The sequence below is a fragment of the Mustela erminea genome, chromosome 1, assembly GCF_009829155.1.
Source record: "Mustela erminea isolate mMusErm1 chromosome 1, mMusErm1.Pri, whole genome shotgun sequence".
In the NCBI taxonomy this organism is placed as follows: Eukaryota; Metazoa; Chordata; class Mammalia; order Carnivora; family Mustelidae; genus Mustela; species Mustela erminea.
The window spans coordinates 93,511,315-93,533,952 of NC_045614.1; the positions used below are offsets into that span (position 1 = coordinate 93,511,315).

Consider the following 22,638-nt stretch of genomic DNA (forward strand, 5'->3'; position numbering starts at 1 on the left):
CTCTTCCTTATGATTTTCTTAATATTTTCTTTTCTCTAGCTTGCTTTATTATAAGAATACAGTATATATAGTACATATATAATATACAAAATATGTGTTAATCAACTGTTTACATAATTTGTAAGGCTTCCAGTCAACAGTAAGCTATTAGTAGTTAAGTTTGGGGGAGTCAAGTTATAGTGGATTTTCAACTGTACATGGCTGGGGGTTGGTACCCCTAGCCCATGAAATCTTGCCGTTTGCAACAACACTAATTGACTTTGAAGACATTATGCTAAATGAAATAAGTCAGAGACAAATATTACATGATCTCTCTCATATGTGGAATCTTAAAAAATAAAACCAAGATAAAGAAAACAGATTGATGATTGCCAGAGGCAAAATGGTTGAAGAGAGAGTCAAAAGGTATAAACTTCCAGTTATAGAATAAGTAATAATGGGGACGTAAAGTAGAAACATGATGACTGTTGTTAATACTATATAGTACTATATAGTACTATGTATAATTAATACCATATATAATGTAGTAATATAAATATATTGCGCATTTGAAAGTTGCTAAGAGAGTAAATCTTAAAAGTTCTCATCACAAGAAAAAAAATCCATAACTCAGTATGGTGGCAGATGTTCAGGGGACTTTCTGCAGTGATTATTTTGCAATATGTACAAATATCAAATCATGTCTTACACCAAAAAGTGATATAATGTATATCAGTTATTTCTCAAATAAAAAAATATATCAAGCAATTGATACTGATACTCAGAGCACCATATCAAGCACTGGGTTGCAAGTCAAGAAGGAACTGGTACCTTGGAGTTTGGAGGTGATAATGGTCAAGTTGCACCAGTGTTTAGAATAACACCATAGGATGAACTGAAGGAGACTCACGTGACAGTTGAAGCACAGAAGACAGAGCTCTACCCCAGTGCCTGTTCTCACTTCCTGTGGAGTTAGCAGTTGAGCTAGATTCTGAAGAATCAGGAATTAGCACTACTATAGGATATGGAAAACTGGGCAGCAGAAATCTGGGCCATCATTCTGAGGATATGTTTTCCCTGCTGTGTTCCCTTTTCCATGATAAAAACCACCAAGGATACAGGATTTCTATTAGATAATCAAAATCAAAGGCAAAGTGTCAAAAAAAAAAAGGCTGCTTATGATGAGCACTTGTTGTTATATGTAAGTGATCAATCACTAAATTCTGCTCCTGAAACCCGTATTACCCTATATGTTAACTAACTAGAATTTAAATAAAACCTTGAAACCAAAAAGATATAATGCTTCATTTTGGAAGAAAAAAATAAAACTAGTGGGTCATAGGGAAATTAAATGTGTAGGCATAACCCCAGGTAAAACTGACTACGCTGTGGCCTCCTCCCTCCAGGATAGCAGCCAATCCTTCTCCAATCCTCCACTACACCACAACAAACATGTCATCAATCTCAGACACATTTGCTACCCGTTCCCTCCTCTCTCATCCTGTCCAGGGTCTTCTCCAGAGTTTCACATCTGTTATTGAACTCTTTAAACGCTAGCTAATAACAAAATTGCTCATGCCCAAGTAAGGACTTAGTATTAGAGATATCACAGATGTATTTGAGTTTCCAGAAAGAGTCTGGAAGACAAGAAGTCTTTAAGAGTCCAATGAATAAGGCTATAATAACCAGAATAAAGCCGTCTTAAATCATACCATGTTGGCAGCCATTCTTATGACCTGTGAATTGTTAAGCCAACCCAATGTGTATTTCCCACCTCATTTGCCTTCCTAAAACATTCACCCAATAAACACTGCTTGAATCAGGCATCACTATATAAGATGAGAGGTAAATAAAGTGACATGTAGGTAGCTGGGAAATGCAGGCCTGTGAGCAAAGAGTATCTTTATTATTCTTGGAATTATGAGGAATGTGGTGTAGATTTTTAAAATATCATTAGTTTTTATTAGAAATTACACTTTCCTTAATCAGAAAAACAAAACATAGCTCGGTTCAGGAGACATTCGTAAGATGGCCTTTGGTGAAGTAATACATATCTTCAGTGTTTTTATTTTATTTGTTTCCTTTTGGAACCAGGTTATTCAGAGAATATTCTACACAGTCAACAGATCTTGGAGTGGAAAAATAACTTCGACAGAGATAAGAAAAAGCAACTTTTTGCAAGTATGTCTCTCATTGAAATTCATATATAAAGAACAAGTTAGGGATGCCAAGCTTCTGCCTTCAGGCTATGATACCAGGGTCCTGGGATCAGTCCACATCAGGCTTCCAGCTCAGCAGGGAGTCTGCTTCTCCCTTGGTCTGCAGGTCTCCCTGCTTGTGCGCTTTCTCTCTTCTCTCTCACAAATAAAATTTTTTTTAATTAAAAAAAAAATAAAGAACAAGTTAAATAATATTCTTATTTCATTTAACAAATATTTGAGAGCACTTTGGCTACTTTCAGTCATGAAGCATTTACCAAATACCTGGGATGTGTTGGGGAGATCAAAGATGAATAACAAGGGATTTTTATATCAAGGTACATGGACTAAAAGAAAATTGCACAGTCACATCTGATGAAAATTTCCACAGAAATGGGTAACAAATATGCAGGGAAGGCCTCACAGAAGGCCTGGCATGTGGTCTTAATCTTGGAGGGTATTGGAAGTTTATCAAAATAAAAAATTAGAAGGGGATTCCAGATAAAGGGAGCAACACATAAGCAAAGCCCCAGAAGCATGAAAGTGTCTGCAGTCTAAGAACAGTCTAAAGCAGCCAGTGGCTCTGCAGAGAGTAACCAGTGATACAGCCTCAGGGGTGAGATGGGCTGGGTTAGGAAAGGCGTTGCAAATGGAATAGAGGGGTTGCAACTTGATCCTTTCAGTAACAACTCTTTATCCAGCTCCTACTAGAGTGGAGAAAAATACTAAAAAGTCCTTTTAAGAAAGAATACTTTCCTTTCAATTATTTTATTTATTTTACCAAATAAGAGAGAAAGTGTATAGACCACTAGTGGGAGCCTTTTACCGAGATAATCCTCATGCCTGAATTGTTCAAGCTTCCATTAACCTAAAGAAACAATTGTTCGTACTTGAAAGGAAAAGAAATATTTTATTTTCAATGAATCAAACTAAATGAAGCTTAGGCTAATAATACAACCTTATATACTCTTTATTTTTCCCTGTCTTCATCTGGGACACAGTAATGAAGACTTGGCAAAATTAGCAGCCCATAATTCATATAAAAACCTTTTTTATTCCAAAATGAATAGTAATTATACTGCCTCTCTCATGGGATGGGATGGGTTGAGATGGCAGTAATTCCATAAAAGAGGCCTTCCACCTTAAGAATGGTAATCCCTCACATTCCCGAAGCACATTAGAGTTTGTAACAGTTTCTGGCTTTACTGTAATATATATATTTTTTAATTGATAAAATTTGAGGTGCAGATATGGTTGAATGACTTAGATAAGATCTCACAGCAAGTAAATGGCCAGTCTGGAAACAGAAGTGTTCTTTTTAGGGCATCATTTAATTTTTCCCCCTCTTCCCTATCTTTCTCCCACTCTTCCTATTAGTACATTATTCATGAATGTATGCTCATGATTTATATGCTCATAAAGCATTCAAATAATATGAAAATATCTAGAATAATCAGCAGAAGTCACTGTCTACCTCTTCACCCTACAATTTCATTCTTTTTCCCAGAGGGAACCCATCCATACTATGGTTTTATTCCCTTATACGTATACATGGAGTAAACAGTTTTATTTTGTATGGCTGCTTTTTTGAGGTGGTTTTTTTTTAAGTATATGAGATAATTTTGTTAATTTGGGGGGGGGGTTTCCACTAACAGCATATCTTAACATTCTTTTCATTTCCATGCATATAAATCTTAACTGCTGCATCATCTATGGCGTGGCTCTACCATAACTAAATTACATATTCCCCTATAGAGGATGTTTAAGTTATTTTCAGGTTTTTCCTATTTGCAGTGGTGCAGTAAATATCCTTATATTTTCCTTCTGTGTGTACGTAGGTAAGAATTTTTCTAGAATAGAGTACTGGAGGGGAAATCCTGGATCAAATGGTATATGCATTTTCAGGGTTTTTTTTTTTTTAAGATTGTTTATTTTTAAGTAATCTCCGCACCCAAAGTGGAACTCAGATGCACAACCCCAAAATCAAGAGTTGCACGCTCTACCAACTGAGCCAACCAGTAGCCCCAGTGTGGTTTTCAGTTTGATAGATCCTGCCAACTTAGTCTCCTAAAAACCTATACTAGTTCATACTTACACATTCATCAATAGCACAAGTTTTCTGTCTTTTTCATTTTCTGATAATCTGGTAGGGGAAAATGAGAACTCATTCTCAAGATTTGTTTTATTGTATGTATTCTCCTTTATACATGTTAAAGAGCATTTTATAAAATAAAACATTACAAGCAATGTTTGGAAAACAGAAAAATCGTATTTCATCACCCTAATACAACTAATAGCATTTTTGTATGTGTTCTTCTAGTCTCATATAAATGTGCAGATTTTAGGATTTTACAGAATTCTTATTATGTGTAATCTTAACCCATATTTTGCATTTACCACATCATGGTTTTCCTTTGTTTCTGTGGAGTCTTTATAATTTTTACTGGCAACAGAATCTTCCATTAAGACGTTTTACTATAATAGTTTATGTTCTCAACTTGCCAGAATTGGTTTCCCAGTATTTACATTTTGGAATATAATTTCTCATTGAAGCAATCTATCCGCGTTATGAAACAGTCACCTCTCTCCCTTGTAATATTTTTTACCTTGAATTCCATTTTATTTTCCAATAATATTGACACTTTTTTGGGTTAAGATTTAGCTAGCATATATTTGTACTTTTTTTTAAACAGCCTTTTAAATTTTATTTTAGTGTTATCTCTTATGGATAGCGCATACCTAGATATGTTTTGGGGGGGGTATACTCAATCTGAAAATATTTTAATATGGACACTTAATTCATTTACATTACTGTGATTGTTGATGTGTTTGATCTGATTTCTGCCATCTCATTTTGTTTTTTCTATTTCTGAAGTTTTTTTATGGCTTCTTAAATCATTCTTTCTGAATCTTTCATTTCTGAGAACATCTTCATTTGCCCACTTGTATGATAATTACAAGAATTTTAAGAATTCTGGGTTCAAAATTATTGTTTCTGGTGTTTTCCATAGGGACACTCAGTGAGTCAGGGGAGCCCCAGTTTAATTTCCAGCACAGGACCCTGCAGCTCCATCCCTATGTCTTCTTTGCCAGGCTACCACACATCAGCACAATGCTATGTATAAGTCACCTTCACAGTAAACTTGATCTCATTACAAAGCCAAACCCTATATGTGGATTTCTACTCTACATAATAGAATAGATGCTCACTCTTCATAATTTTGGAAAGTTACAAGCAGTGTCAGCTTATGACCATGTAATTCAGCCTGTTGTCTAATTGTTCTGGCTTGCTAGTCTGGGACCTTTGATGGGCTACAGTCTCCTTGGTAACAGTCCTTCCCTTTCCTTGCTTTTAAATCCTCCACTGCATCTAACCCTTTGCTAAGTGTAATACAGAACTCATAAATGCTTATAGATTGATCATTTGATTAAAGTTTGGAAGAGGTTCCTGATTTGGTACTCAAACCAAAAATTTTAATTCAATTTAAAATTAAACTTTACTAGACCATATAACGGCCAAAGCCAGTTTTCATAATTTTAAAATAAATTAATCTTTCTCTTCATACTATTTCAGACTCTAGCCCTTTTGGAAGAAGAGGAAGATATAAACCAAATCACAGATTACTTCTCCTATGAACATTTCTATGTTATTTATTGTAAATTCTGGGAACTAGATAGTGATCATGACCTCTACATCAGCCAGGCCGATTTATCTCGATACAATGACCAGGGTAAGTCTTTTATAAGTGTTAAAACTTAGCTATTTTGAAAAAGGCAAGAGTTATATGAATTGTTATATGAATGATAAATTCCCATTTCTTAAATTCTTTATCTAATCTGTCCTCTTTAATGAACCAAGAATTTTTAAGTGGGAATGGGTGAAGGTATCAATTTTTTATTTAGAAAGCAAGTATAGGAGAAGGGACTTACAGTAAGTAAACAAGTAGAGTCTTTGTTTTGATTAATTGCTGAGTCTTTATAGTGATGTTTATTTTCTAATGATGAATTGAATAAGATTCATACATACCTATGTAAAGTTTATTTGAAAGAGAATATATGTATACCCTTATAAATTTCCCATTTTACAGTGTTTATGAATAGCCAAGGATGAAAATGTTTCTAATTTGACATTGTTTTCCAGGAATCATAAAAACTTACTTTTTGGAATTTAGTTCCTGAGTATTTTCCCTGAAGATGAATTTTGAGTGCTTTCTTGTATCAGAAAGCAAAAATATCACATATCACATATTACCCCCTTTACTTCATTTTTACCAGTAGTAAACTTAGAAACTATTACCTGATGATTTACTGTTCTTCACCAAGCACCAAAATACATTGACTTGCTTTTTTTCTCATAAGATTGTCCCTGATCTATTCTTAAATGTCTTCTCAAGCACTGCTGATTTTTAAAAAATCAGCCTTTAGCCTTTTAGATGTAGCAAAGTATAAACCTTAAACAAATGCTTTGAATTTCACTTCTGTTATTTAGTATATCTGTGATTAACCGTTTATATCTTAAGAAAAGGCTCATTCTATATGATGTCAAGTTTCATAGAACTTTCCATATATAAGAAAGAATTCTACCTCCCAATTCTCAGGTCCCAACAACATATCAAGAGAAAATACTCATGTGTACTTGTTGATAAACAAGCAGTACTTGTTTAGTACTCTACCCCCTTGTTCAGGTAGTCGTAACCTTCCTGTCACCAGAATAGCACAAAAATGGAAATATTCACAGGTGTATCAGGTCAGCTTTATTAGCTCTGCACCTTCTAATCACCAGTGACCAGATCATCTATGTTAACATGTGGCCATGAAAACCTTACCGGTTCTAAATCATGCTCTCTGGCTGATGTACCATAATTCTCACCAAGTCCCAAAATATTGTATATATACACCTAGGCCTACATGATGAAGATGTCACTGAGACCACCTAATTGCCAGTGCACCTACCTGTCCTAAATGGGACAGCATGATCTCAATTTTAGGCTAAACTATCCGAATTTTAAAAATACCTTTTTTTTTTTAAATTAAGTCCCATGCCTTTCCTATACAGCTCTCTATTTGTCTATCTAGTACAAATTATTAGCCCCATAAACCAATGTTCAACAAAGTATAGAGGGTCCTTATATAAGCTTTTTGGCCAGGCATGGCTCTACTGACCCCCATATTCCTAACATCTTCAGCCAAACTAATTTTACCTTGGGCTGACTGTACCTAACTCTGTGCAGAAGAATTAGATGCTGGTAGCTACTAACTCTCTAATGACTCATCCCTTGTTTCGAAATTGTAGTATACATGCCATTACCTGGGGCACTTAAAAGAAAGATTCCTGTCCTTACCAAATCCATGGGTCTGAGCTGTACTGGCATATCCTTTCAGTTAAAAGTAAAGCCTTTGGTTATTTTGAACCAATAATGAGGTACACTGCTACAGATTCTCTAGGATCTATCATCAAAAGTAGTATACTGTCTAAAGATATAATTGTGTCTCTGAGTAAAACTTACGATGGAATTTCTCAAATGATATGTTTTGTTTTGTTTTGGACTTTTATGGAATAAGAATATTAGAAAAGTATGTTTCTGGTATGTTTGTGGTATCTTCTATGAAATTCTACTTGAAAGCATTTTCTGTTGTTTTACTCAAAGTCCTTTATATTACGAGCTGCCAGTCAGTTCCCCTTGAATTTCATGATAGGATAAACTTTGTCTTGTTTTAGAGGAAAAGTTGTCTTATTGAATAAGAGGATCAGTACAAATTCTATATGTTTTTGTCGTAGTTGTCCTGATGTTCAGAACTAATCTGGTACTCAGCTACGGTAATACATTCCAGCTATCAGGCATAATCATTTGCCTGTTCTTTTTTTTTTTTTTTAGTGACTGATTAATTGATTATGCCGCCTCAGATTCTTTCAGAAATATAAATTATACATAGGTAAAAACTTAAATACTCCTAACCTCTCATTATTGAAGACTATTGTGTTTTAGCTATGTTTTATGCTATTGAAAAGAAATTTGCCAAAAGTATTGCCTTTATGCAACATGTTTCTAACTCACTTTGTACCATTTTGTTTACATCTAGCTTCATCAAACAGAATTATTGAAAGGATATTCTCTGGGGCAGTAACAAGGTAAGAAAAAGCATCTGAGTTTAAAAATGAATTATGGATATGGGACCTGAGTGGTTCAGTGGGTTAAATAAGCCTCTGCCTTTGGCTCAGGCCATGATCTCAGGGTCCTGGGATCCAGCCCCATGTTGGGCTCCCTGCTCAGCCAGAAGCCTGCTTCTCCCTCTCCCACTCCCCTTCCTGCTCTTTCTCTTTCTCAAATAATGAACTCTTTAAGGAAAAACGAATAAATTCCAGGTAACACTTTAACAGTCTTATTTGAGCACAACTTCCTGCACACCATGGCTTCATACAAGACAGTAGTAATTCTTTAATTTATGGGCATTAGTCCATTAAATACAGGTAACAGTATTGGTGATTATTTGCATTCAAATTGGAAACCAGATTGCTTTCTTCTTACCTGCATATGTCTTCTGGTTTCACCCTCCAGGCCTTTGCAAACAATATAGGCAATGGAAGGGATACTCTTTGTTAGGTTTCCAGCCTTCTAATTTTTCTTTGACTTAATTTCCAAAGAAATATGTTGCTTTAGTGGCGCCTGGGAGGCTCAGTGGGTTAAAACCTCTGCCTTCAGCTCAGGTCATGATCCCAGGGTCCTGGGATCAAGCCCCATATCAGGCTCTCTGCTCAGCAGGGAGCCTGCTTCCCCCAATCTCTCTGCCTGCCTTTCTGCCCACTTGTGATCTCTGTCTGTCAAATAAATAAATAAAATCATTAAAAAAAAAAAAAAAGATGTTGCTTTATTTCTTAGTCTGTCATCCTACTAAATTTATCTGAGTGATTGCTTAGGAAACTTTATGACCATGTGTTTTCTTCAGGGGAAAAACAGTACAGAAAGAGGGAAGAATGAGCTATGCAGACTTTGTTTGGTTTTTGATCTCTGAGGAGGACAAAAGGAACCCAACCAGGTATGACTTTTTTTTTTTTTAACTTAAAATCAATTAATTAACTTACAGTGTATTATTAGCTTCAGAGGTAGAGTTTAGTGATTCAAGCTGGTATGACTTCTAAATTTCCTTTGCCAGGAATGTCGAACACTTGAACAAAGCTTAAAAAAGTCATGTATACTGTATACTCAGTGGATGCCATCTTGACCTAGGAGCACCAAGATAAATTAGACTTAGTGTCTGCCCTCTCAGACTCAATGCATAGTCACGGCATATCAAGAGAAGTGCTTTTACCCCCAGAAACAAAGGTGAAGTGACATGTGAGCTGGCCCTAAGAGTTAAGTAGGACTAGGAAGCTTTTATATGGGATGTGGGAATATATATTAAGAGTTTCCATCTTGATGGTTCAGTGGTAAATTAGAGAGGGAAAGAAACAAATTGTGGATGACACTTATAGACAAATTAGAATCATCTCTTCCTTTCCCTTGGCACACTCAAACATACCTTGATTTGTAGTTGTGAACATACACATCTGTTTCTTGCCACTAATCTATCTCTTATTTAAGCCAAAATCTAGGTCCCTCTCTTCTTTTATTCCCAGCTTGTGTTAACACAGTACCCAGCACATAGTTTGTGCTTAGTACCAAAGGACGGAGAGGCTACAGTCCTTGGTGCTGCTTGCTAGTATAACTGCCTCAGCTGTCTGTATGTTGGGTCTCGAAGTTATCTAAATGTTGGATACATGGTTTGGAAATCAAGGAAGTAGAAATAAAACTAAGCTATTTCTTGGCAGCCTATTAGATTATTTTTAAATAGCTTTGTTTTCCATTTCAAAGAATTTTTTGTCCATTATTAGACAATTTAGAAAACATGGATAAGCAGAGGAAAATAAATTTTAATACTAATAATTCTAACACAGAGAATAAGAGACTATTAAAAGCTAGTATATATTGTATAGTCTCTTTTATTATATATTTTTACATACTTTTTAGATATTTATATTAGTTCCATTGTATTAAGTCTTAATTACCATACACTCCCAAATTTTTATGGGATGCTTTCCAAAACAATAGTTATAGCTAAATGGTTGTTACATCCACTACTTTTTTCACTAACACAAATTCCCCAAAATGGAATTGTTAGGTTAAAAGGGTATAGACATTTTTAAGGGCATTTATAAAAATTACTAAGTTGCTCCTTAGAAAAAGTGTATAATTTTATACTTTTATCAACAAGGTACTGAGCATGTTTCCCATAACCCCTACTAACACAGGATGTTTTCCTCTTAAAAATATTTTCCAATTTGATAAATAAAAAGTATAATATTATTTTACTTTGCATTTGATTACTAATGAGGCTGAATTTTTTTTCATATGTATTCAGTCAGTTCTATTTCATTTTAGGCAACTTGCCTTTTCAAGTCTTGCTCATTTCTGCTGGATCAGTTTTTTTAAGTTTATTGTTTTATCACACATACACATTAAATATTTTAAAATACAAAATACATTCAAAATCTTAATAATAAAATTTATTCATAATTCCATGACCCATATTTAACATTGGTATGTCTCCTTTCACTGTTCCTCCCTTTCCCTCTCTAACCCCTCTCTCTCCTCCTTCTCCTTTTCCTCCTCCTTCACTCTTTCTTCCTGCACCAAAAAATACACTGTGCTAAATGGTATCATACTATATAGATTTGTAACATACTTTTTCACATAACAGTGTATTTCCATGCCAATAAGTATGCATTTTTATAATTTATCATTAGTCCACTATTTTGAAAGCTTAGGTTGTTTCAGTTAGATCCCCTCAACTTCCAAAGTTTTGCAATTCTTGCCCTTTCAGTGTTGTGTTAACCCTCAATTTCAATTTTTTATCTCTCATACTTCCTCAATTATGAAAAAGCTTTCCTCAAATAATTCTCACCCATGTTTCCTCTTTATGGAGCTCCTATTATCCCACAAGAACAAATGAAGAGAACTAGAAATGGTAATGAAGAAGATTAATAACAAACTCTATGAACATATACTTGTTCTCTTTTCTTCTCTCAATGTCCTTAAAAAACATAAATTACATAAAGTAATAGAAGAGTGTAGTTTGGGGTTTGTAATATATATAGATACAATATAGCAAAGTAATAATTAGAACAGTGTAGTTTTGGGTTTGTAATATATAGGTATGTAATAGGTATAGCAATAATAGCACAAAAAGAGGGAAGAAGGAGGAAAGTTATATAGGAGTAACATTTCAGTATCTTGCTGGAATTAAGTATAAATGTGAAGTAAATTCTAAGAAGTTAGAAATGTATATGACAGCCCGTCTTTCTGCCCCATAGGTCCTGTCCTTTAATGAAAGTGCCTTTTTGCTACAAATAAATAAATAATGATTCTTTTAAAATGTATATGGCAAGTCCCTAAAGCAGCCACTAGAAAATTAACTCAAAAATACATAGTGGAAAAAATCATTAAAAGAATTAGAATGTTACACTTAGAAAATAATTCACTTATTATAAAAGAAAGCAGTAAAGAAAAAGAAAGAAAAAATGCCAAGACAGATAGAAAACAAAAAGTAAATGGCAGATATAAGTCTAACTATATCAATAATAACAATTTATAAATGTGAATGAATTAAGCATTCCTTTAAAAGGCAGAGCTTTTCAAACTGGATTTAAAAAACTAATTTTATGCTGTCTACATGAGAAATACTAGATTTAAAGACATAATGGGGAGAAAAAAATAGAAACTAAGTATAGGGATATGTCATGTAAACAACCTTAAGAAACTTGTAATGTCTTTATAAATACCAGAGAATGTAGACTTTAATTCAAAAAATAGTTACTAGAGATGAACAGGAAAACATTACAATTACGTATATGCACCACAACATCAAACCCTAAAATACATGAAACAAAACTGACAGAATTAAAATAAACAATTCAACAATAAGAGTTGAAGACTTCCATACTCCTCTTTCATTGATGGATGAACAACCAGGAAGAAGATCAACAAGGAAATAGAAGTCATGAGCAACACTACAAATAAAACTATAAACCAAATAGACCTAACATATCTATAGAACACTCCACCTAAGAACAGTAGAATATATATTCTTCTCAAGTACACATGGAATATTCTCCAGGATAGAACATGTGTCAGGCCATGAAACAGTCTCAATACAAAAAGAAGTAAAATCATACAAAGCATATTCTCTGACCATAATGGAATAAAATTAACAATAAAGATAGGAATTTGGAAATTTATAAACATGTAGCAACAACACACTGCTTAAATAACCAAAGGATAAGAGAAGAATACATTAAAGGAAATAATTTGAAATGAATGAAAATGAAGGGGAAAGTATCAAAACTTAAAGTGAATAAAATAGAAACACGGAATGCCAAAACTAATGGGATGTAGCAGTGCTACATGCAGTGCTGAGAAATGTATAGCAATAAATGCATATACTAAAAAACAAATGCCTTGAATCAATAACCTAACCTTCTACTTTAAGACACTGTGGAAAAAAGAGCAAATTAAGCATAGCAAACACAAAGATGGAAAGAAGAATGACTGAAGTGAATAAATTAGAGAATAGAAAAACAATAGAGAAAATCAATGGAACCAAAAGTCAGATTTTTTAAAAAAAGATTAATAAGGGGCGCCTGGGTGGCTCAGTGGGTTAAGCCGCTGCCTTCGGCTCAGGTCATGGTCTCAGGGTCCTGGGATCGAGTGCCGCATCGGGCTCTCTGCTCAGCAGGGAGCCTGCTTCTCTCTCTCTCTCTCTCTGCCTGCCTCTCCATCTACTTGTGATTTCTCTCTGTCAAATAAATAAATAAAATCTTTAAAAAAAAAAAAAAAGATTAATAAGGCCTTAGGTACACTGGTCAAGGAAAGACGAGATAACATTTAAATTGTTGAGGTCAGGGCGCCTGGGTGGCTTAGTGGGTTAAGCCTCTGCCTTCGGCTCAGGTCATAATATCAGGGTCCAGGATCGAGGCCCACATCAGGCTCTCTGCTCAGCAGGGAGCCTGCTTCCTCCCTCTCTCTCTCTCTGTCTGCCTCTCTGCCTGCTTGTGATCTCTGTCTGTCAAATAAATAAAATCTTTAAAAAAAAAAATTGTTGAGGTCAGAATAAAAGAGGTAACATGAATGTTGACCTTACAGGAATAAAAATGTATATATAAAACATAACTTTATACTAACAAGTTAGATAACTTAGACAAAGTGAGCAAATTCTTGGACACTGGTTTGAGATGAAATAAAAACTCTGGATAGGAAAAATAATCCCAGGCTGATACGGCTTAACTGGAAAATGCTATCAAACATTTTTAGAAAGAAAACAAATGAACATGGGGATGGGGCATACGGGAGAGGCAGACTGAGGAACAGATTGTTAACTATAAAGAACAAACTGATGGTTAGTGGAGGGGAGGTGGGTGAGGGGATGGGTCAAATATGTGATGAGGTCTAAGAAGTCCACTAGTTGTGATGAGCACCAGGTGTTGTATGTAAGTGATGAATCACTAAATCATATACCTGAAAAAATAGTAATTCTTTACAATCTTCCAAAGAATAAAAGAGTAAAAAACACTTCCAGATTCATTCTACAAGGCCAGTGTTAGCCAGATACCCAAAGCAGATAGTAATGCAAAGTTGGTTTACCATCTAAAAATCAAATCAATATAATATATCATATTAATAGAATAAATGATTGAAACCACATGATCATCCTAGTAGTCTCAGAAAAAGCAGTTGAAAAAAGTCCAATATCTCCTCTTGATTAAAAAAAAAAAACAAATAAACTAAAAGTGGAAGGGAATTTCTTTGACCTGATAAAGGATATCTATGAAAAACCCATAGCTAACAACTAGTGAATAGTGAAAGATTGAAAGCTATTCCCTATGACCAGGAAAAAAAGATGTCTGTTCTTTCAGCATTGTACCGAAGGTTCTAGCCAGGACTGCTAGGCAAATTAATGAAATAAAAAGCATCCAAATTGGAAAGGAAGAAGGAAAACTATCTATTTGAATATAGGAAATCTCAAGAAATCTGTTGAAAAACTATTAGAACTCAGTAAAGATTAAGAAAGTTGCAGGATATAATACAAATTTATTTTAAAAAATCAATTCTACTTCTATGCACAAAGAATGAAAAGCCAAAAATAAGGAAATAATTCCAGTTATAATAGCAGCAAAAAGAATAAAATAACTGGAATAAATTTAACAAAAGTATAAAACTTATATTGTGAGAACTGCCAAAACATTGTTGAAAAAAAATTAAGGAAGATCTAAATGAAATGAAGGCATCCCATATTCATGGAGCAGAAGGTTTAAAAAATAGTTAGAACATCAGTACTCCACAAATAGATTTATAGATTCAAAGCATCTCCTTAGAAAATCCCAGCTACTTTTTGTTGTTTTTGTAGAAATGAAAAAGCTGAATCCTGAATTCATACAGAACTACAAAGGGATCAGAGTAGCCAAAATAATCTTGAGAAAAAAATAAAATCATAGGATTCACACTTACTGATTTCAAAATATACAAAGCTAATGTAAACAAGACAATGCGATACTGGCATAAAGATTGACATGTAGATAAACAGTGTTGAATTAGGAGTCCAGGGGCGCCTGGGTGGCTCAGTGGGTAAAGCCTCTGCCTTCGGCTCAGGTCATGGTCCCGGGGTCCTGGAATCGAGCCCCGCATCGGGCTCTCTGCTCAGCAGGGAGCCTGCTTCCCTTCCTCTCTCTGCCTGCCTCTCTGCCTACTTGTGATCTCTCTCTCTGTCAAATAAATAAATAAAAATCTTTAAAAAAAAAAAAAAAGAATTAGTCCAGAAGTAAAAATAAATCCTCACATTTATGGCTAGGATATGGCAACAAGGATGCTAAGATAATTCTAAGGGGGAAAAATAGTGTTTTAAGAAAGGGAGAGTTGGATATACATACATACATACAAAAGAAATACCATCACCAGAACTAAGGATTCTAGGTAAGAGATTGGAACACCTGGATGGAGCACAGAAATAAGAAAAGATGAAAAAGGTAGAAAGGAAAATCTCATGTTACCTGTGTCATCCCATCTCTAAAGCCCAGGCAGCCCAGTATGGAGAGACAACCTCTCCATGGGGGAAGGAGAGTGAAGTGAGTGCCCAACTTGACTATGGACTCCAGCAACAGACCCTCCGTGAACACCAATTCCAGACTAGCTTCAGTGGGCCCAGCCCAATGACATGCCAGCCCCCATGGACCCAGGCCTCAGACTCACTTCAACACAAAGAATCCACTACACCAGACTCCAGGCAAGCGACTGTACACCATTCTCCATAATTGTCCAGCACCAGGTTGGCCCCTGCAACCTCAGGCTTGCCCTAGTGCCAGATCAGCCCCTAGATCCCTAGGCTCCAGTAAAACCCAGTAGACCTCAATAATGACCAGCCCCAAGAGATCCAGGCTCCAGGTCCACCACTGCAGACTTATACTGCAGGCATCACAGACCCATCCCAAAAGTAGGCCACACCTTGCAGACTCTGGCTCAAGACCCAGTTACTACCATATTGGCCCTCATGGACCCAGGCACAAGCCCAGTCACCTGCTTACCTTGGCCTCCTGATTCTAGCCATAAACTCACCCAAAGACCCCAGGAGGCAGCTTGCCCAGAGTTTCTGAACACACAGACTGCTAAAGGGCATTCCCTGCCAAAGTCAGTCTTTAGAGACTGAAAGCGATGCCTGCTTTTTTAGATGCAGTGACACCAATGCAGTGTTACAAGGATCTTGGATAACCAAGAGAATGTGACACCACCAAAGAAACAAAATACTAGTAACTGACCTAAAGAAATTGAGATCTGCAAACTGTGTGTCAAAATTCAAAATAATCATCTTAAAAAATTTCAGTGAACTTCATAAGAAAACAAAGAACTGAGCAAATTCAGGGAAACAATGCATGAAGAAAATGAGAAGTGCAACAAAGAGAAACCATAAAAACAAGCCAAAAGGATATTCTGGGGATAAAGAACACAATGACTGCACTGAAAAATTCCACAGATAGCTTCACCAACAGACTCTATTAAGCAAAAGAAAGAATTGGTGAGCATGAAGACTGGTCAACTGAAATTAACCCAGTCAGAGGAAAGAAAAGGAAAAGAAAAAAACGAAAAAGAGAGCAAAAAATCCTAGAAGAGTTACAGGACACCACTAAAAGAAACAATATTCATATTAATGGGGGTCCCAGAAATACAGATAAAGAAGAAAAGGAAGAAAACTTATTTAAAGAAATAATGACAGAAAACTTTACTAATCTGTAATCTGGGGAGGGAAATGAACATCCAGATCTGTGAAGTCCAAGGAACCCCAAACATAAAATATAGAGGTCTTCACCGATACACATTATAAGCAAATTCTCAAAAGTCAAAGATGGAATTTTGAAAACAGCAAGAGAAAACCAACTCATCATGTACATGGGAATCCCTAGCAGTGGATTTCTTAGTAGACTACCTTGCAGACCAGGAAAGAATGGGATAATATATTTTAAGTGCCAAAGGAAAAACTGCCAACTTGGCAAAGCTGTCCTTCAGGAAAAAAAAGAAGAGAGAAAGACTTTCTGAGTCGAACAACATCTTTGAGAGTTCATCACAATAGACCTGTCTTACAATAAATGCTAAACAGAGTTCTCAAGTTGAAAGAATGCCAACTACAAGGAGAACATATGAAAGTTTAAAACTCACTGTAAAACTAAGAATATAGTCAAATTCAGAATACTCTAATACTCCAATAGAGTGCATAAGTCACTTTTAACTCTGGTATATAAGTTAAAAGAGAAAAGTATCAGAAATAACTACATCTACAATAATTTGATCCTGGATACAGAATATAGAAATAAATTGTGATATCAATAACAAATGTTGGGGAAGGAAAAGTTAAACCATACAGATTTTGTATGCAATTGAACTTAAGTTATTGCCAACTTAAAATAGATTGTTAGAACTATGTTTTATTGGAAGCTTAATGTTAACCAAAAATAAACCTATAGTAGATACACAAAAGATAAAGTAATCAAAGTATACCACTACAAGAAATTAACAAATAACAAAGGATGATAGCAAGAAAGGAATAACGGAATTACACAGTAGTCAAAACCAATTAACAAAATGACGGTACTAAGTCCTTGTATATAATTACTTTAAATGTAAATGGATCAAAATAGCCAATCAAAAGACACAGAGTGGCTAAATGGATTAAAAAACAAGATCCCACAATATGCTGCCTATTAGGGACTCATTTTATCTCTAAGGACACACATAAGCTAAAAGTGAAGGGATGGGAAAAGATCTTCCATTCAAATGGTAACCAAAAGAGAGCAGGGTGACATTACTTAATATCAGACAAAATAGATGTTAAGTCAAAAGAAAGCCATTATATAATGGTAAAAGGGTTGATTCATCAAGAGGATACAACAACTGTGAATATATATGCACCCAACATTGGAGTACCTAAGTGTATAAAGTAAATATTAACAGAACTGAGAGGGGAAATAGCAGTATAATTATAGGGGGCCTCAGTAGCAACAATGAATAGATCATCCAGATGAAAAATTAGGAAACAGCAGACTTGAACAACACTACAAACCAAATCATTCTAACAGACATATGCAGAGCATTCCATCCAACAGCAACAAGATAACACATTCATTTTAAGCATGCACAGAGAATTTTCCTGGATAGATCATATGTTAGACCACAAAACAAGTCAATAAATTTCAGAAGATTGAATTATATCAGGTATCTTTTCCAACCACAGTGGTTTAAAAAAAAAAAAAAAAAAGGCTAGAAGTCAATAGCAGGAGGAAAATCGCAAATATGTTGAAAGTGAAAACACTCATGATCAATTAGTCAAAGAAGAAATCAGAAGTGAAATCAAAAAGTATCTTGAGACAAATGAAAATGGAAACAAAACATAGCAAAACTTATGGGATGCAGCAAAAGCAGTTCTAAATTCACAAAAGAGTGAATTTTAATAAATGCCCATAGTGGGTGCCTGGGTGGCTCCATGGATTAAGCCTCTGCCTTCAGCTCATGTCATGATCTTAGGGTCCTGGGATTGAGTCCCACATCAGGCTCTCTGCTCTGCGCCCACCTCACCCCTCTCTTGCCTCTCTGCTTACTTTTGATCTCTGTCAAATAAATAAATGAAATCTTTTAAAAAATAAATAAATAAAAATATAAATGCCCATAGTAAGAAAAAAAGAAAGACCTAAAATAATCTAGCTTTTATGCCTCAAGAAACTAGAAAAAGAGCACACCGAACCTAAAATTAGTAGAAGGAAGAAAATAATAAAAATGAGAAATAAATGATATACAGACTAGAAAAACAGTAGAAAAGATCAATGAAAATAAGAATTGTTTTTTTGAAAAGATAAAATTGACAAATCTTAGACCAAGGAAAAGAAGACTTATAAATTATACGTGAAAGAGAAGATATTACAATTGATTCCACAGAAATAAGATCACAAGATACTATGAAGATTTATATGCCAACAAAATTGATAACATACAAGAATGGAAAAGTTCCTAGAAACATACAACCTACCAAGACTGAATCCTGAAGAAATAGAATATCTGAATAGACCAATAATGAGTAAGGAGATAGAATCAATAATTAAAAACTTTTTTTTTAAGATTTTATTTATTTATCAGAAAGAGTGGGGGGAGAGAGCGAGCACAGGCAGACAGAATGGCAGGCTGAAGCAGAGGGAGAAGCAGGCTCCCTGCCGAGCAAGGAGCCCGATGTGGGACTCGATCCCAGGACGCTGGGATCATGACCTGAGCTGAAGGCAGCTGCTTAACCAACTGAGCCACCCAGGCGTCCCAACAATTAAAAACTTTAAAAAAAAAAAAAAAAAGCCCAAGACCTGATGGCTTTATGGGTAAAGAAAAATAAATGCCAGGGCTTCCCAAACTCTTCTCAAAAACTGAAGAGGAGGAAACACTCACAAACTCATTTTACAAGGCCAGAAATAATACCCTATTCCAGAGCCAAAGATACTACAAGGAAAGTATAGACCAATATTCCTGATGAACATGGATGCAGAAATCCTCAACAAAATGCTAGCAAACCAAATTCAACAGCACAATAAGAAGATCATACACCATGATAAATTGGGGGTTATCCCTAGGGCAAAGACGGTTTAACATACGCAAATTAGTAAGTGTCAGATACAACATTAACAGAAGTGAAAAAATAATATGATCAACTCCATAGATACAAAAAAATTGTGGCAAAATTCACAATATTTCATAATTTAAACACACACACACCCCCAGCGAAAAGAAAGAATGTACCTCAACAAAATAAAGGCTCTATATAACAAGCTCACAATTAACATCATACTCATTGGTGAAAGCTGTCAGCTTTTCCTAAAAATAAGCAGGAATAAGCACAAGGATGCCCACTCTTGCCACTTATTCAACTGGAAGTTGAACTGGAAGTCTAGCCAGAATTTTTAGGCAAGATAAAGAAAAGGCTCCAAATCAGAAAGGAAGAAGTAAAGCTTTTTTCTTTTTACAGAAGAGATAATCTTATACAGTTGACCCTGTAACAACACGAGTTAGGAGCACTGACCTCCTACACAGTCAGAAATCCACATTTAACTTTTGACTCCCCAAAAGTTTAACTACTAATAACATACTGTTGACCAGAAGCCTTCCTGATAACTTAAACAGTGGATTAACACATATTTGTATGTTACATTTATTACATACTGTATTCTTAGACAGTTAAGCTAGAGGGAAAAGAGTTTAAAAATTATAAGGAAGAGAATATACATTTATTATACTGTACTTACCAAGAAAAGGCCATGCAGTTCAAACCCATGTTGTTCAAGGATCAATTTTATATATAAAACTCTAAAGGCTACCAAAACACTATGAGAACTAATGAACTAATTTAGTGAAGTTGCAGGATACAAAACCAATCTACAAAAATCAGTTCCATTTGTACATACTAATAAAGTATCTGGAATAAAATAAAACAATCTCATGTACAATAGCATCAAAAAAAATTTTATTGTAGGACTACATTTAACCAAGGAGGTCAAAGGTTTGTGCACTGAAATCTATAAAATCTTAATGAAAGAATTTGAAGAGGACACCAAAAAAAAAAAAAAAAAGGAAGGAAGAAAGAAAGAAAAAGGAAGGATATCCCATCTTCATGGATTAGAAGAGTTAATAATATTAAAATACTCTCCAAAGCTGTCTATAGGTCAGTGCAGTCCATCTCACAATTCCAGTGACATTTTTCACAAAAGTAGACAAAACAATCCTAAAGTTCATTTAGGATCACAAAAGACTGCGAAATGCAAACGCAATCTTGAGCAATAAGAACAAAGCTAAAGGCATCATATTATCTGATTTCAAAATATACTACAAAGCTACACTCATCAAAAAAGCATGGTATTGACAGAAAAACATCAAAATATAGACTACATAGAGAGCCTATAAATAGATCCCTGCATTTATGGTCAATTGACCTTTGACAACAGTGCCACAAACACACATGAGGAATGGAAAGTCTCTTCAATAAAGGATGCTGGGAAAACTGGTTATCTCCATGAAGAAGAATTAAGTTGGACACTTACCTCACTTCATTAAAACAACAACAACAAAAGCCTCAAAATGGATTAAATAGTTAAATGTAAGGCCTGAAACTAAAACTACTAGAAAAAAAAAAAAAACAGAGAACAAGCTTCTTGACATTCATCTGTAAAATTTGATCTTTTTTATATGATCCAAAAGCACAGGTGAAAAAAATGCAAAAATAGACAGTGGGATTGTATCAAACTAAAAAGCATCTACTAGGAAAAGATCAAGAGTAAAAACAGCCTACAGAATGGGAGAAGATATTTGCAAACCATACATCTGATAACTCAACATCCAAAATATATAAGGAATGCAAACAATTCAATAATAAAACAACTCAGCTTAAAAATGGACAAATGCAGGAGTACCTGGAGTATCAGTTAAGCATCTGACTCTTAATTTTGGCTCAGATCATCATCTCAGGGACATGAGATCAAGCCCCGCATCAGGCTTTCTGCTCAGTGGGGAGTCAGTTGAAAATTCTCTCTCTACCACTCCATCTCCCTCTGTCTCTCCCCTCACCCCCTGCTTACACACACACACACACACACACTCTAAAATAAGTAAATAAATCTTTTTTTTTAATGGGGAAAGGCAAAATCAACATTTAGAAATCTTGCATTTCTGTGTATACAATAATGAATCAACAGAATGAGAAATCAAGAAATCAATTCCATTTATAATTGTACCAGAATCCATAAGATACTTAGGAATAAACCTAACCAAAGAGGTAAAAAAAAAAAGATCTGTACCCTGAAAGCTGTAAAACACTGATGAAAGAAATTTAAGATGACACAAAGAAGTGGAAAATCATTCCATGCTCATGGATTGCAAGAAAAATATTGTTAAAATGTCTATACTACCCAAAGCAATCTACACACTTAATGAAATTCCTATCAAAATACCACCAACATTTTTCATAGAGCTAGAAACAAACAATCCTAAAATTTGTATGGAACCACAAAAGACCCCAAATAGCCAAAGGAGTCTCAAAAAGCAAAGCTGGGGGCATCACAATTCCAGGCTTCAAGCTACATTTCAAAGCTATAGTGACCAAGATGGTATGGACCGGCACAAAAACAGTCAGTGGAACATAACAGAAAATCCAGAAATGAACTCACAACTATACAGTCAATTAATCTTCAACAAAGCAGGAAAGGATCTGCAATGGAAAAAAGACAGTCTCTTCATCAAATGGTGTTGAGAAAACTAAACAACAACATGCAGAAGAATGAAACTGGACTACTTTCTTACACCATACACATACATAAATTCAAAATGGATGAAAGACCTAAATGAATCCATCCAAATCCTAGAGGAAAACACAGGCAGTAAACTCTTGACCTTGGCTTTAGCAGCTTCCTACTAGATGCATGTCCTGAGGCAAAGGAAACAAAAGCAAAAATGAACTGTTGGGACTTCATCAAAATAAAAAGCTGCACAGTGAAGGAAATAATCAACAGAACTAAAAGGCAGCCTACAGAATGGGAGAAGAAATTTGCAAATGATGTATCTGGTAAGGGGTTAATATCCCAAATATATAAAGAATATATCAAACTCAACACCCAAAAGAGAAATAACCCAGTTTAAAACTGGGCAGAAGAAATGAATAAACATTTTTCCAAAGAAGACCAAACAGATGACTAACAGACACATGAAAAGATGCTCAGTATCACTCATCATCAGAGAAATACAAATCAAAACTACAATGAGATATCACTTCACACCAATCAGAATGACTAAAATTAATAACACTGGAAACAACAGATGCTGGTGAGGCTGTGGAGAAAGGAGAGCCCTCTTACACTGTTGGTGGG

The 22,638-nt window shown here is 35.1% G+C and overlaps 1 protein-coding gene across 5 annotated transcripts in view; it reads left to right on the top strand.

Annotated features, from left to right (window-relative positions):
• Nucleotides 1-22,638, top strand: part of PPP2R3A (protein phosphatase 2 regulatory subunit B''alpha) — a 194,397-nt gene that overhangs the window by 128,975 nt on the left and 42,784 nt on the right. For all 5 annotated transcript variants that reach the window (XR_004283352.1, XM_032333775.1, XM_032333767.1 and 2 more), the window contains 4 exons: nt 2,074-2,160; nt 5,752-5,908; nt 8,259-8,307; nt 9,123-9,212. Coding sequence is in view for 4 of the 5 variants with exons in the window: in XM_032333775.1 (XP_032189666.1) it covers nt 2,074-2,160; nt 5,752-5,908; nt 8,259-8,307; nt 9,123-9,212 (383 nt within the window). In the remaining variant the exon portion in view is untranslated. The remainder of the gene's footprint in view (nt 1-2,073; nt 2,161-5,751; nt 5,909-8,258; nt 8,308-9,122; nt 9,213-22,638) is intronic.